Raw genomic sequence first — 16390 nt, forward strand, 5'->3', positions numbered from 1 at the left:
CATTCCGCATTGCGATTATAGTTTTAAATTTGGTTCATTAATTATTGGTAACATCTGCAAACCTGCACATTCTAATTTTATTTTTTCCATCAAGATCATTTATAAATCCTGAACATTGTAAACAGCAGAGACCCGAGAACTGATCTCTAAGTTATTCAGCCAGTCATTGCTATCCAATTAGTGCCAGTCCCATTGATCATTACCTTTACTTTATGGTTATTTAGTCAATTTATTACCCAATTTACAACATCCACCCTTCATCCCAAGAGTATTCATTTTACATACAAGTTTTTTTTTAGGTGCTTTGTCAAACAGCTGTTGAAAATCCAAAATGCATATCAACCACATTACCCTCATCCACCATTTTGGTTACATCCTCAAAGAATTCTAATAAAATCTGTTCGGTACAACTTTTTATAAAGTCATATTGGCTTGGAATCCTGCCTTTTCCGTGAAAAGCACTGAACTGATCGCCTTGAAATAGACTCCGATGTGTAATAGAATCCATCGGGGTTGGTTTTGCTACTTTAACTATACACAGTAACAGACCTCTAATTTCCAGAATCATGTTGCTGACTTTAAAAATTGGAATATTATCCAATTTTCTGGTATTAGCTATTAACTTAATGAAAAGCAAGAAAGAAAATCAGGCATATCTCTCTCTACTTTGAACCTCATTTCCTCTAGTGCACTTACAACCATGTATCTGAGCAGTTTCTTGAAGAATAGGAAGTCCTCTAGTTTCTTCATACCAACACATTTCCCCATTCATAATTATGATAGGTGAGGTCCCAGGGCTGGGAAAAGCCCTCTGGCATCACATCCTTCAAGTCAACCTAGATAGTAAATGCCAGCAATGACCTTTTTAAAAAATGTTTTCATGAGATGTAAGTGTCGCTGGCAAGGCCAGCATTTTCTGCCCACCCCTACATACCCTTGAGCAGTTGATAGTTAGCCATCTTCTTGAACAATTGCAGCTCAGCAGGTGTAGATATACACATAGTACTGTTAGGGATGGAAGTTTTTTTTGTCCAGTGAAAGAAATGATGACATTGTTGTAAGCCAGGATGGATTCCAACTTGCAAAATGAATTTACAGTCGGTGGTAGTATTCCCAGGTGTCTGTTGCCTTTGTCCTTCCAGGAGGTAGAGATCGCAAGTTTGGATAAGTGCTGTCGAAGTAGCCTTTGTGAGTTGCTGCAGTTCATCTTGGAGATGAACATATTACTGCCAGTGTACCAATGGTGGAGGGAGTGAATGTTTTAGCTGGTGTAAAGGTGTTAGTCAAATAAGTTCCTTTCTCCTGGATGGTGTTGAGCTTATTGAGTGCAGTTGGAACTATACTCATCCAGGTAAGTGCAGAGCATTCCAGAACACTCCTGACTTATGCCTTGTAGATAGCGGTCAGGCTTTAGGGAGTCAGAAAGTGAATTACTCGCTGTAATATTCCCAGGCTCTGACTTCTTTTGTAGTCACGGTATTTTAATGGTTTGTCCAATTAAATTTGTGGTCAATGGTAACCACCAGGATGTTGACAGTGGGTAATTCAGTAAGGGTAATGCCATTGAATGTCAAGGGAGACTGTTAGATTCTCTTTTGTTAGAGATAGTAACTGCCTGACGCAGGTGGTCAGTTAGCTCGATGGTTGGTCGGATGGTTCGTGATGGGTGTGACGCCAGTAGTGCGAGTTTAATTCCTGTACCGGCTGAAGTTATTCATGAAGGCCCCACCTGCTCAACCTTGCCAATGTGGTGACTCTCAGGTTAAATTACAACCAGTCAGCTCTCAAAAGGCATAGCAGCATTTGGTCCTCTGGGACTGTGGCGACATTTACATTACATTGCCTGGCACTTATCTGGTTCTTGCCACTTATCAATCCAAGCCTGAATGCTAGCCAATTCTTGCTGCACATGGGCACAGACTGCTTCAGGATCTATTGTGAATGGTGCTCATTGTGCAATCATCAATGAACATCCTCACTTCCGACTTTATGATGGAGTGAAGGTAACGGATGAAACAGGTAAAGATGGTTGAGCAGAGGACACTACCTCGGAGGTAACCCTTGCAATGACATTCCCGCACTGAAATAATTGACCTCCAACAATCACAATTATTTTCTTTGCATTAGGTATGACTCCAACTAGTAGGGAGCTGTCCTCTCATTCAATTCCCATTGACTTCAGTGTAACCAGGATACCTCGATGCCGCAATGAGTCAAATTTTATTTTTGCCGTGATGTGAAGAGCAGGCACTCTCACCTCACCTCTTGAGCTCAGCTCTATTGCCCAGGTTTAGACCAAGGCTGTAATGAGGTCAGGGGACAGGTGGCCTTGTTAGAACCCAAATTGAGTATTGTTGAGCAGGCTATTGCTGTTTGAGTATGACTTGAATGGACTGTCGATGACTCCTTCCATCTTCACACATCTTCTCTACAGAGTAGTACTACACTCCTGTACACTTCACCTGATGCCTTTGTTTATGTATTTTCATTGTGTATTCATGTACTCCCCATATTTTTTTCATGCATGGAATGGTCTGGATTTTACGCAGAACAATACTTTTCACTGTACCTCGGTACATGTGACAATAAAACAAATGCAAATCCAATCAATTTTCTGATGAGCGAGAATAGATTGGTTGGGCCGGGTGAGTAGCCAGACTGGATTTGTCCTGCTTTTTGTGGGCCGAATGTACCAGAGTTATTTTCCACATTTCCGCAAAGATGCCAGATTTGTAGCTGTATTGAAAGAGCTTGGGTAGGGACGGACCTTGCTCTGGAACACAAGTAATCAGTATCATTGCTGAGCTATTGTCACGGTCTATAATATTTGCTCTATCCAGTGCTTTCAGCTATTTTTTAATATCACATGGAGTTAATCAAATTCTTTGAAGATTGGCATCTGTGATGTTATGGACCTCAGAAGATGTGTATCATCCACTTAGCTGGCTTCTGTCATGTTGTGCACCTCAGGAGACGTGGATCATCCACTCAGCACTGCTGAGTGAAGATTGTTGTAAATGCTTCAACCTTGTCGTTTGCACTGATGTATTGGGCTTCCATCATTGAGAACAGGGATGTTTGTGGAGCCTTCTCCTCTTGATAGTTGTTTAATTATTTGCTACCATTCATGACTAGTTTAGACAGAACTGCAGAGCGTTGATCTGATCCATTGGTTGTGGGATTACTGAGCTCTGTCCATCACACTCTGCTTCTGCAGTTCAGCAAATTAGTCCTTTGTTGTAACTTCACCAAGTTGGCATCTCCTATTGCATTAATTTTGCCATCTATTGTAGCTAATCCTGATCTTGCCTTCACTCAATATCTGTGTAAGTCCAGGTTATTAGATAGGAAATGGAATCCTCTCGATTTTCTTCTCAAGGATCAAGCTTGGTGCCTCTCTAATCTATATGGTACAGTACCATATTACAGGCATGATTCAAAGACAATGTTTAAAGTCCAGTTTTGGGCACATTTGGTGGGGTGTGCTGCAATGGCTGCATTGGTGAAATTACGACCCGCATTCAATGGCACTTAGTGCCAAAATGAGCCCCCACGAGATTCTCGCCATTACTTGTGGTCTCACATCTGATTTGCCAGACTCATGTGTTATGGGCCAGGGTTTAGAGAACCCCAAAGTGTATCATGGAGTTCACCTGACCCGCAACTTTTAATAGATTGTGGTAAGGGGAGCACACGGCCCACTCTACATGTGTGATACAGCAGAAATGGAAAAGTATTTTTTAAAGCAAAACAATGTTTATTCTATGAACTCAAGTTAACCTTGTTAAAATGCACAGTGAATATCTTAGCAACCATCAATTCAAATACAACCCCCAAAGAATGCAACACTAAGTAATGCTTAAGCTCTTCTTTTAACATCCAGAAGACTTTTTAAAAAAACCTTAAAACAGATGCACATCAGGTTAAAGTCACTACTGAGAGCTGTTATTAGTTTTAAATCACCAAAGGATCGATTTACAGTCTTTAGAATACAGAGAGAGAGACTAATACCCCTTCTGGCTGTGAATGCAGCTATCCAGCCCTGAAAACGAAACTAAAACACACCCTGCAGCAAACAGCCTAAAACGAAATAAAAAGCTGATAGACAACCCAGCTCTACCCACACTCTGACATCACTGATAACTACACATTTCTTAAAGGTACATTTCTTAAACACCCATTTCTTAAAGGTACTCTCACATGACACATGCATCAGCAGCTCACTGCTGACAAGGGTGAGCTGCTTTGAAACGCTTCCTCACCATTCACTCCCAGTCAACACACACGCATGACAGTGCGCAGAACTGGTCCTCACTTTGAGGATGACAACCTGACCAGGCTTCTCAATATTGTGTAAGAGAGGTCGGTCACCATGTTCCCCCAAGGGGTTCAGATAACCAGCAGCAAGGTCAACAATTCCCCCTGGGAGGCAGTAGCAGTGAGTGTGGGCAACATGTCAAGGAGGACTGCCATCCAATGTACGAATTTCTGGAGTGCATACAGGATGGTTTTCTGGACCAATACGTTGAGAAATCAACAAGGGAACAGGCCATCTCGGACTGGGTGTTGTGCAGTGAGAAAGGATTATTTGGAAATCTAACTGAGAGAGAACCCTTGGGAATGAGCTATCATAATATGATAGAATTCTTTATCAAGGTGGATTATGAGGTAGTTGATTCTGAGACCAGGGTCCTCCTATGATGGTACGAGGCATTAGTTGGCTATGATGGACTGGGAAACATTGCTGAAAGGAAGAACAGCAGACAGACAGACAGAAGTGGCAGACTTTCAAGGAACAAATAGGTGAACTGCACAAGTTGTTTCTTCCTATTTGGTGCAAGAGTAGAAAGGGATCTGTGGCCAAACCAGGGCTTACAAGGGAAATTAAGGATAGTATTAGATTCAAAGAAGAGGCATGCAGATTATCAAGAAAAAGCCTCCGACCTGTGAATTGGGAATAGTTTAAAATTCAATAAAGCCAGACCAAGGGATTGATTAAGTTGGGGAAAATACGATATGACTGTAAGCTAGCAGGGCACATAAGAACTTATTGTAAAAGTTTCTATCGGTATGTAAAGAGAAAAAGATTGATAAAAACGAATTTAGCCCCCTTACAGACAGAAACGGGGGAATTCATAACAGGGAACAAAGACATGGCCGAGGAATTAAATTTGTACTTTGTGTCTCTTTTCACAAGGGAAAACGTGAATAATGTACCAGAAGTTCTGAGAAACATAAGTTTCAATTAGGAGCTGAAAGAAATTAGTATTAGTAATGGAATGGTTTTAGGGCATTTAATGGGATTGAAGGAGGATAAATCTCCACGGCCTGATAATCTTCATCCCAGAGTATTTAAATAAGTGGTTCTCGAAATAGTAGATCCATTGGTGGTCATTTTTGAAAATTCTTAGGACTCTCGAATAGCTCCTACAGAATGGAGGGTAGCTAATATAACCCCGCTATTCAAAAAGAGAGGTAGAGAGACAACAGGGAACTATAGGCTAGTGAGCCGAACCTTGGTAGTGGGGAATTGCTAGAGTCCACGATCAAGGATTTCATAGCACAGCATTTGGAAAGCACTGGTATAACTAGCAGGAAGTCAGAATCCTGCCGTCAGGGAACAGCTTGCAGCCAAGAAATATGCGGCTGGCGGATTGGAGAATCCATCCCTGTAGCTAACCTTGGCTTTCGGATGTTGTAATGAAAGTAGGCTGAGGCCCATCATGGATATGGTCAGTATGGAAACCGAAAACATTTGAATCCCAAAATGCAATCGGCCCCAAGGGTTTCAGATAAAGGATACTCCATCTGTAATCCTCTAATCCAGTGTTTTTCAAACTGTTTTTACCCAACCCACTTTTACCAACCTGCTGACCTTCACTACCCACACCGGCCAGCCTTTGCAACACACCATTTTCGCTACCATTAAGCAACAGGTGAGCCTGCTTGGATCTCACAAACTCACTCCAATCAGATTCACGGGAGGAGAGGGCAATGTGCATGTCAGGTGCATAGTTCAGCCAGTTCCTTTGTGCTGTCTTTATCTTTGTGAGAAACAAAACGGCAACCGTGTAAATGTAAGTAATTGTGAAGGGCAATAGCAAGAAAATGCTTGTTTTACTCAGCACTGGATACTCCTCGGAGATGCTATGACGCTATGAGAATGTTGACGGCCTCATGGACTTGTGGAATGTTTTTAATAAACTGGAACAGGTGAGGTGCAGAAGTTCAGTCTCTTCATTTGGAGTCAGCTGTAAGTTAATAATCAGCTCTGGGACTCAAACTCAAAGTGTTCTTTCACCCATCTCTTCTCTTTCAAAATCTGAAATTTCTCCTCTGGAAAGTAGCGACAAAAACTGTTGATGAACACAACCAGATGCGACTAAATAAATCGGCGGGTAGGAGAATCCCTGGGGGGACGACGCAAGAATCGCGCCACGCTGCCCCGAACCCTGCTCGCCAATTCTCCGGCGCCAATTCTTGGGCTCCTGCGGGATCGCCGTCTCGCCGGTCAGCCCTCCCGGTGATTCTCCGGACCTCGATGAGCCGAGTGCCTGCCGAATTTGACCGAGTCCCGCATGCGTGGGTCACGTATAGTCCCACATGGTGGGACCTGGAAGTTCTGTCTGCGAGGGCCGTCCTGGTGGGGGGCAAGGGGCATCCGGCCCAGGGAGGGCCTCCACAGTGGCCTGGCCCGCGATCAGGACCTATCGATCGGCGGGCGGGCTGGTTTCGTGGGGGCCTATGTTCCTCCGCGCCGGGCGCCTGCAGGGCTCCGCCATATTGCCCGGGGGGCTAGCTCAGAGACGGGAACCAACGCGCATGCATAAACTCGTGCTGGCCGTAGCGCGCATGCGTGAACTCACACCGACCGTGCCACGCCTGCTGGAGCAGTGGAGACCACTGCGGCGCCGACCTAGCCCCCTAGGAAGGGGTGAATACCTGACAATCAGGACCATTGACGCCAGAGTGGTTAGCGCCGCTTTTCACTCAGGCATCAGAACTTGCCCGTGGGACTTTAGAATCCAGGCCTTAATCTCTCTACTACAGTGTGGGACATTTTCTCTTTAGCTACGTGGTAAGCTACTATGTGATTTCATGCCAAAAGCCCAGACATACAAGGCGCGTGACGCCAGTGTAAATGCCATGCTCTCTGCCGTCGCATCTGGCAGGAAGACCGCATTGTTTGCATTTAAAACCCAGTTGCAGCTGGCATTCTCAATTTAAAAGCCAGTTGGGCACTTCTCCCTCGATCGGAAACTTCCCAACACCCCATCCACGGATCATGACCTGCAATTTGACCAACCCTGCTCTTATCCACATGGTGCATATTTAAACTGCGTCTTCCTTGATATATATATAGATACTGCAGTAAATACAGCTTTGTTCCTCTACCAACAAGGACAAGGAATATGTTTTATAATCAAGGCTCCTTTTAAAAAATTCAACCATTACGTTGATTAGAATTGTTCAAATATCTATTTACATTTCCTTGTCTATATCTGTTAATTTGTGATCGTAATTGCTAAAGAATTTAATCCTGATGACATGATCAGCAGTGCAGCTGATTCTGACACAATGTGCCAGAGCTCAATTAACATCAGTTAATATCATTATTGACCCAGAGGGTTACAACATCACATAGGTGCGTGTTTTTGTATTCATTCATGCAAAGAGAGAGGGAGAATAAATGAGTGCAAGAGAGAGGATAAATGAGTGTGTGGATAAATGAATGAGTGAAAAGGAGAATAAATGAGAGAGTGGGAGGATGGATAGGGTAAATAAATAAGTTTGGGAAAGTTAATGAGAGCAAGTGATTGGATAAATGAATGAGCGAGGAGGGTAAATGAAAGTGATTGGCAGAATGTGCCCTCAGTCACATAAATTCAGTTGCTTCTCCCAATTTTATCAGCATGCACTATTTAGATACTTTTTTCATGTAATATGACAGGAATAAATTGGAATAAATTTCCAAGTTAATTCAAATCTTTAAAAAATAATCTCAATCATAAAAGTTCCTCTTTAAAGTCGATGAAGTACCCATTGAATATGACAGATTTTTTTAGAACACTTGAAAACTTTTTACATGGGCCGAGAGATGTCCAACCTTTTTGAGCCAGTAGTTTCAATCTGAATGACCCAAACATCTTTGACGTTTCGGTGAAATCTAACTCTCTGAATGCTTCAGCCAAATTTTCATCCATTTGATTACTTTCTAAAGCTTTGAGATGTTTACGATACTGAAAACTGCAGACAAGTGTAAGTTTAAAATAAATGGGTTAACATTATGGCTAAAATAGCAGAGAAAGGAATTATGCATGAACATGTTAAATGATCCGTAGTTCGGTATTCTATCACATGACATAATTTCAAGGTTCTTCAGGTGCCGCATGCTTATTATTGCCAAGACTAGAAAAATCATTCCAGATCCTTTGAAAGTACTGTTCTCTGTTAAATTATCTGAGAAACTCATTATATTTGCCATCTCCCCTTCCAATATTCCCTCAAGGAAACTTCCCACTTCTACCAGTGGGAGCCAAAATAATTGTTATCCTGCTCCACTGTGAGACAAGATATGGACATATTAGGTGATGTAGGATCATCAGTATGGTATATAAACTGTGACAAAGCACATCAGAAAGCATGCATACATCAACACTTCAAACTAAAATAAAATGTTGTGGCTTACATTTTGAATTGGGTGACTTGCAGGTTCGTTCTTAAAACAATCAGAATCAAATAGAAACAAATAATCCATGTCCTTAGATTGCCTGGTTTCCAGATTGTTCAACAAGATGCTGTGTAGTTTCTGATATTGTGGCCTTTCTTCATACTTCAGACTGCTCACGTAAGATAAGTAGTTGATTATTTCACCTGCAAGACCATTCAGGGATTCAAATTAGACAAACATCTAGCAATCCTATATATGTCCGATTTGCGTGTAATAATTAGGACTCTTCTTTCATTCTCATAGTGAGTTGTACTGCCAACTACAGCACAGCAATGTGTTCTCTATCACATAAATTTTCATCAGTTTTTTCATTATCATCATGAGGATTTTAGACATTGAACTGCATAAGGCAGCCTTCACACTTCCACCCAGTAATTAACTAAATGCTAGTAACCTCACCATATTTAGTGATGTCATGCAAAAGGGAATGTCTCAAAGTGGATTAAATAAATAAGACCAGTCAGACTGAGACTGCAGCATAGCATCTGATTCAATGCAGTAACAAAAAGATATCAAACAACACATAATTGATCATGGGTTGACGCTAACAGGGGACAGGGCTCCTAAGTCCTTGCACCTGCCTCTAATTTACAGAAATCATGGCTCTGTTGAGTCTGTATATTTCTAAATTGTGAGCAAGGGATTTGCAAGCGGCCTGGATCAGGTGTTGCCAAATGTCAGCGCTAAAACTCCACAGCATCATAAATGTGAAAAATAGATCACAGAAAACAATGTTTTTAAAAGCATATGGCAGAGGAAAATCATAGTTCTTTTAATCCAATGCAGCCATGAATTTGTTACTTTTGTAATTGGGAAGTCTGTCTCTACTGGGTGCTGTTTTTACATCAATTTATTTTGAAACAGTTTCTCATATTTCTGATTGGCTATGTCCTGCATAATATGTGCTTGTGAGTAAATCTATCTGCTTTCAGAAAACTGTTTAATTCGATACGGAAACGTTCCATGCTGCCTCAGGAACACAACTTTTTGCTGCAACCATTATATTTCCTATGTCTCTACTATTGCGAATATTTCTCAGCTGGACACACAAAAAAAACCTGATCATAATGGTAAGTGACCTTTCAGCTCACTGTGATTATAATTAAAATAGAGTTGCTCCTTAACAATAATATAGCAATATCATCATCTTGTGCGGGCATAACTGGCCCTGAGGTACTCATTACTAGACCAAGTGAAGCAAGGGATGGTAATGAGCACCTCAGGGCCAGTAATGACCATAATCCTTGAACAAAATGATGTTATCACTATTATCAATCTATGTGGCCTTATTCTGTCTTCTACACTTGTAACAATGCTATTTTTCACAATTTTTGCATTCTAAAGGTACTTACTTATAATTCTTAGCACTTCAATAACACAGGTCATAACCTTTCTCGGCAATCTATTTGAACCAGAGTGATTACTGGTGTTGCTCATAGCTTGGTTACTTATAGACCTTCAAATGTTCTAATTGTATTGCAGCATGTTACACAATGCAATGTGTGATGCAGTTGTTGAATTAGCTCCAGTTAGATTCTTCAATGGAACTGGATTTTATTTTTCTCCCCTTTGACCACACATATTACGGCCACACAGTGATCAATAAAATAGGTGGGGGCTGCAGTCAGGCCACTGACCTGAGAGGCTAACTGCAGGGCCTGTTGGGTGCGGAGGCAAGCTACTACAAAGGGATGCCTTTGCCTGTGGAACATCATCAATGTTGTAATGATAAAAGTAAGGCTCTCTAACCCAGGGTCTTTCAAAGTGCGGCGAGTCATGGGCTGAGCAATCGGTCGCAGCGTTACCGATTGGCCACTACCAGCATACTGACTGAAAATGGCCTGAGCCACACTGTTCAAGCCAGGGTCGGTCTTCAGTCGCATCTGTTCCTGAGCAGAGGTTGCACTAACAAACCTTCACTCCGTGAAGCAATAACCGTTCTTTCAATACTGTGATGAAGTAGTGATGAAGGTTCAATTCATCATGTACCAGGGCAGGACAGTTTCCTGGCATCGCTAAAGCAAGGGACAGATCGGCCTCCAGACTGTGCAGCATGTTGTCAATATGAGACACCTGACAAAGTTCTGCAGCATCAGGTAGAGTTAGCCAATGGGACTCTGGAAAACTCAAAAGCTCAGGGAAGTGTTAGTGAAAGGACTAAACCTTTCTGTCACATTATGCCGGAGGCAGTTCATGTTGAGCGTAGCACAACTGAAGAGCATGGCCCAGACTCTGCAACAGATAACGATGCTCCAGACGATCATGTAGATGAATGTCGGTCAAAGGGAAACAGCCTACTTCCCAATAGCAATGAGAGGTCAAAGTCACAAGCATGTTTGTTAAGAGGTGGAGTTGGAATATTACAATCAGCAGATCCTGGAGTCAGCAGCAATGCATGAGCGAACGGGAGACAGTTCATGTGGTCTGTTTAGATACAGAATCAAGCCAGACTCTGTTTTGAAACATAGATGCTAGAATCTGATCCTTCAAAGCTCCAGCTAACTCTATACTTTTGAGCTATTTGCGGAACCAAATTTTGATTCTGAAAATGCCACTGGGTTCTGTGTCATTTTTGGACAGTCTTGTCGGTTAGCGGTGAGACCTGTTGCCAATGAGTCCGGTGGTGACCAGTGTAGTCTGGAACGGTCGATATAATCACCTTCCCTTGAGTACATACACTTTCTCCAGATTATAAAACTGATCTCACTCACCACATCTCCAAAACCAAAATGTACAAAAATTTGGCAGAAAAGCAGCTTCAAGTGTGAAGAAATTGAGACATATTTATTTCTATCCACATGCAATGATAAATGAAATTTTTTGTCATAACTTTTATTTTTTAGATTGTATTGAGCTGATTTGCAGAGAAAGATTGAAATCTTGTTATTGTATGGAATTTGTCGTCCAGTACTTCCCGGAGCGGAGAAACTACGACATCTTATCGCAGCCTTCAACACGTCATCGATGAAGACGAACATCTTGCCAAGGTCATCGGCACACCCCCACTACTTGCCTTCAAACAACTGTGCAACCTCAAACAAACCATTGTTTGCAGAAAACTACCCAGCCTTCAGAACAACAACCACCACACAACCCTGCCAAGGCAATCTTTGCAAGACGTGCCAGATCATCGACATTGGTAACACCATTACACGTGAGAACACCACCCACCAGGTATGCGGTACATACTCATGCGACTCGGCCAACGTTGTCTACCTCATACGCTGCAGGAAAGGGTTAGGTACGTTTTGGCGCCGCCATTTGGGCGCGGCCGTTGTGGCGCCGCCGTTTTGGCGCCAGCCGTTTTGGCGCCGGCTGTTTTGGCGCCGGACGTTTTGGCACCAAAATAACATTTCTTTATTTGTGAATTAGCCTCAGGTGAGTTGGCTGCTGGTGCAGGTGCGTTGAGTTGGGTGCTGGTGCGTTCTATCACCATCTTTTTATATATTTTTTAACTAAACCAATTCGCATACCCATATGATGGGTGAGGCAGTATCAACGAAACGTGGTAAAGAAAAATTTGTTCATAACGGATTCCTTTACGTCTTTGACAAAACAAGCAAAGGTGACAGCGAAGTGAAATTTTGGCGTTGTGAGCAAAAAAACCGGTGCAAAGCACGTCTCCATACTAAAGCTGCAAACGTGGTGAGGCAGCTGAACAGCCATTCGCATGATGCTTCTGCTGCACAAGTAGAGGTTGCACTCGTGAAAACTAAAATAAAAAAGAGAGCACAGGAAACCCTTGAGGCACCGACTGTAGTTGTTAATGAATGTTTGACAGACGTATCCCAAGCTAGTCTACCAGCCATTCCTAATATATCTGCTTTGAGGAGAATGATAAGCAGAAAGCGTAATTATGTATTGAACGCCCCACCAATCCAAGTGATTTACAACAATTGATTGTGCCAGAATGCTACAGGATATATGTCCCTCAACCAGGAGTGGAAGAAAATTTTTTACTTTGTGATAGCGGACCAGGTCACGACCGGATATTAATCTTCGGAAGACAGAGCTGGCTACAGCACTTATTGACATCTGATATGTGGTTTGCAGATGGCACATTCAGTATTGCTCCCAGCCTCTTTTCTCAGATATATGTAATTATGGTAAAAAAAACACGGAGGAGTTACTCCTACAGTTTATGCTCTTTTGCCCAACAAGCAACGCACCACATATGCGAGAATGTTCGCATTATTGAAAGAAATCGAACCCAACTTGAAACCCAGTTCAATCGTCTGTGATTATGAACAAGCTGCGCACAGTGCTATGAAAGACATATTCCCTGATGTTCAAATAAAAGGATGTTTTTTTCATTTAGCTCAAAATATGCAAAAACATCTAGCTAGTATGGGGTTCCGTAGTTTGTATAACACTGATCCAGATTTCGCGTTAAAAGCTAAAATGATTATTGCCATTGCTTTTGTACCTTTGAACAAAATCGATGAATATCTGGATGCTTTAGCGACCCAACTGCCGCAAGAACTTCAAGATTTACTCAACTGGTTTGAAGATACATATGTTGGTCGTCTGAACAGACGAGGAAATGGTAGACGAACACCTTTATTTCGCCCTGAGATTTGGAACCTTTATCAGAGAACATTAAACGGGGAAGACCGCACAAACAATAATGCGGAGGCAGCCCACCGTCGATTGAAATATGAACTTGGCATGCATCATCTCACCATATGGAAACTAATTGATGGCCTGCGTAAAGTACAGAAAGGTAGAGATGCATATTATGAAAGGTTACTAGCCGGCCATGAACCGCCACAAAAACTAAAAAAGTATAGAGATGCAGATAAAAGAATACATGAAACTTCTTAAATTTGAAAACATGGATGCTATCGAGTACTTGAGGAGCCTTGCTCATAATTACCAAATGAACTAAACTAAAGGTTTTTTAACTTTAGTTTTTAACTAAATGAACTAATTTAAGGTTTTTAACTAAATGAACTAATTTAAGGTTTTTAATTTACAATAAAGATAAAAGAATACATGAAAGTGTTTTTAAATTTGAAAATTTGAGTACTTGAGGAGCCTTGCTCATAATCACCAAATGAACTAAACTAAATGAACTAATTTAAGGTTTTTAAATTTACTTGCAACAATTTGCAACAAGTTACTAGCCACAAAAACTAAAAGAATTTCTGTCGTCTGCGCCCAAACGGCCGCGCCAAATTGGCTGCGCCCAATTGTCCCATGGCGCCCAAACGGCTGCGTCCAAACGGCCGCGCCAAAACGGCCGCGCCCAATTGTCCCATCCACTGCAGGAAAGGATGTCTCAAAGTTTGCTTCATTGGCGAGACCATGCAGATGCTACGACAACGGAAGAACGGACATCGTGCTACAATCGCCAGGCAGGAATGTTCCCTTCCAGTCGGGGAACACTTCACCAGTTGAGGGCATTCAGTCTCTGATCTTCGGGTAAGCGTTCTCCAAGGCGGCCTTCAGGACGCGCGACAATGCAGAATTGCAGAGCATAAACGTACCGCCCAGTTCCGCACACAAGAGTACGGCCTCAACCGGGACCTTGGATTCATGTCGCATTACATTCACCCCCCACCATCTGGCCTGGGCTTGCGAAATCCTACCAACTATCCTGGCTTGAGCCAATTCACACCTATTTAACCTGGGGTTACCCCTATCTCTGGATCTGTAAAGACTTAATTACCTGCAAATGCTCGTATTCAAAGTAATGTCTTGCATCTTTGACTTTGTCTATATATATGTTTCTGGAACCTAACTCTCCATTCACCTGAGGAAGGAGCAGTGCTCCGAAAGTTAGTGATTTGAAACAAACCTTTGGACTTTAACTGGTTTTGTCAGACTTCTTACTGTCTTAAAGACACTCAGTGATTTGGCCTCCACAGCCTTCTGCGGCAAAGTGTTCCACAGATTCACCACCCTCTGGCTGAAAACATTCCTCCTCATCTCTGTTTTAAAGGATAATCCCTTTAGTCTGAGATGATGTCCTCTGGTTCTAGTTTTTTCCACAAGTGGAAACATCCTCTCAACATCCACTCTATCGATGCCTCGTGGTATCCTGTATGTTTCAATAAGATCCCTCCGCAACCTTCTAAACTCCAATGAGTCCGCAACCATTCCTCATTCCTCAAGCTGTTCATTCCAGGGATAATTCTTGTGAATCTCCTCTGGACCCTTTCCAAGGACAGCACATCCTTAGATAAAGCACTCAAAATTGCTCACAATACTCGAAATGCGGTCTGACCAGAGCCTTACACAGCCTCCGAAGTACATCCCTGGTCTTGTATCCTAGCCCTCTTGACATGAATGCTAACATTGCATTTGCCTTCTTAACTGCCGACTGAACCTGTACGTTAACCTGAAGAGAATCATGAACAAGGACTCCCAAGTCTCTTTGTGTTCTGATTTCCGAAGCATTTCCCCATTTGACATGAATACTAACATTGCATTTGCCTTCTTAACAGACTGCTGAGGTACACCACTAGTCACTGTCATCCTGAAAAAGACCCCTTTATCCCCATTCTCTGCCTCCTGCCAGTCAGCCAATCCTCTATGCATGCTAGGATCTTACCCTTAACACTGTGGGCTCCTAACCTGTTTAACAATTTCCTATGTGGCACCTTGTCAAAGGCCTTCTGGAAATCTAAATAAATTACACCAACTGGTTTCCCTTTGTCTAACTTCCTTGTTACGTCCTCAAAGAACTCTAACAGATTTGTCAGACATGATCTCCCCTTGATGAAGCCGTGCTAACTCAGTCCTATTTTACCATGCATTTCCAAGTACTCCGTGATCTCATCTTTAATAACGGACTGTAAAATCTTACCAATGACCTAAGTCAGGCTAACTGGTCTATAATTACTCATCTCCTGCCTCCCTCCCGTCTTAAACAGTGGTGTTACATTAGCCACTTTCCAGTCCTCTGGGACCCTTCCTGCCTCCAGTGATTCCTGAAAGATCACCACCAATGCCTCCACAATCTCCTCAGCTATCTCTTTTAGAACCCTGGGGTGTAGGCCATCTGGTCCAGGTGATTTATCCACCTTCAGACCTTTCAGTTTCCCCAGAACCTTCTCCTTAGGGATGGCCACTACACTCACCTCTGCCCCCTAATTCTCCTGGAGCTCTGGCATCCCACTAGTGTATTCCACCGTGAAGACTGATGCAAAGTAACTATTCAGTTCGTCTGCCATTTCTTTGTTTCCTATTATTACTTCTCCAGCCACGTTGTCTAGTGGTCCAATGTCTACTTTGGCCTCTCTCTTATCTTTTATATATTGAAATAAACACTTCCTATCTTTTATATTACTCGCTAGCTTGCACTCATATTTCACCTTCTCCCCCTTAATGCTTTTTTAGTTGTCCTCTGCTCACTTTTAAAGGATTCCTAATCCTCTGGCTTCCCTCTAATTCTCGCCACTTTGTATGCTTTTTCTTTTGCTTTTATGTTGTTCTTGACTTCCCTCGTCAACCATGGATGCCTTGTCCTGCCCTTAGCATGTTTCCTCCTCATTGGGATGAATTTTTGCTGTGCCTCCCGAATAACCCCCAAAAACTCCTGCCATTGCTGTTCCACAGTCTTCTCTGCTTGGCTCCTTTTCCAACCAACTCTGGCCAGCTCCTCCCTCATGCCTTTGTAGTTACCCTTATTTAATTGTAATACCATTACATCTG

The 16390-nt window shown here is 42.5% G+C and overlaps 1 protein-coding gene across 7 annotated transcripts in view; it reads right to left on the reverse strand.

The window, feature by feature from the left end:
* Window positions 1-16390, reverse strand: part of LOC119972493 (serine/threonine-protein kinase VRK1-like) — a 292251-nt gene that overhangs the window by 31529 nt on the left and 244332 nt on the right. For all 7 annotated transcript variants that reach the window (XM_038809325.1, XM_038809308.1, XM_038809299.1 and 4 more), the window contains one exon: window positions 8690-8874. In XM_038809325.1, coding sequence (XP_038665253.1) covers window positions 8690-8874 — 185 coding nt within the window. The remainder of the gene's footprint in view (window positions 1-8689; window positions 8875-16390) is intronic.

Source organism: Scyliorhinus canicula, chromosome 1 (genome assembly GCF_902713615.1).
Source record: "Scyliorhinus canicula chromosome 1, sScyCan1.1, whole genome shotgun sequence".
Taxonomy (NCBI): Eukaryota; Metazoa; Chordata; class Chondrichthyes; order Carcharhiniformes; family Scyliorhinidae; genus Scyliorhinus; species Scyliorhinus canicula.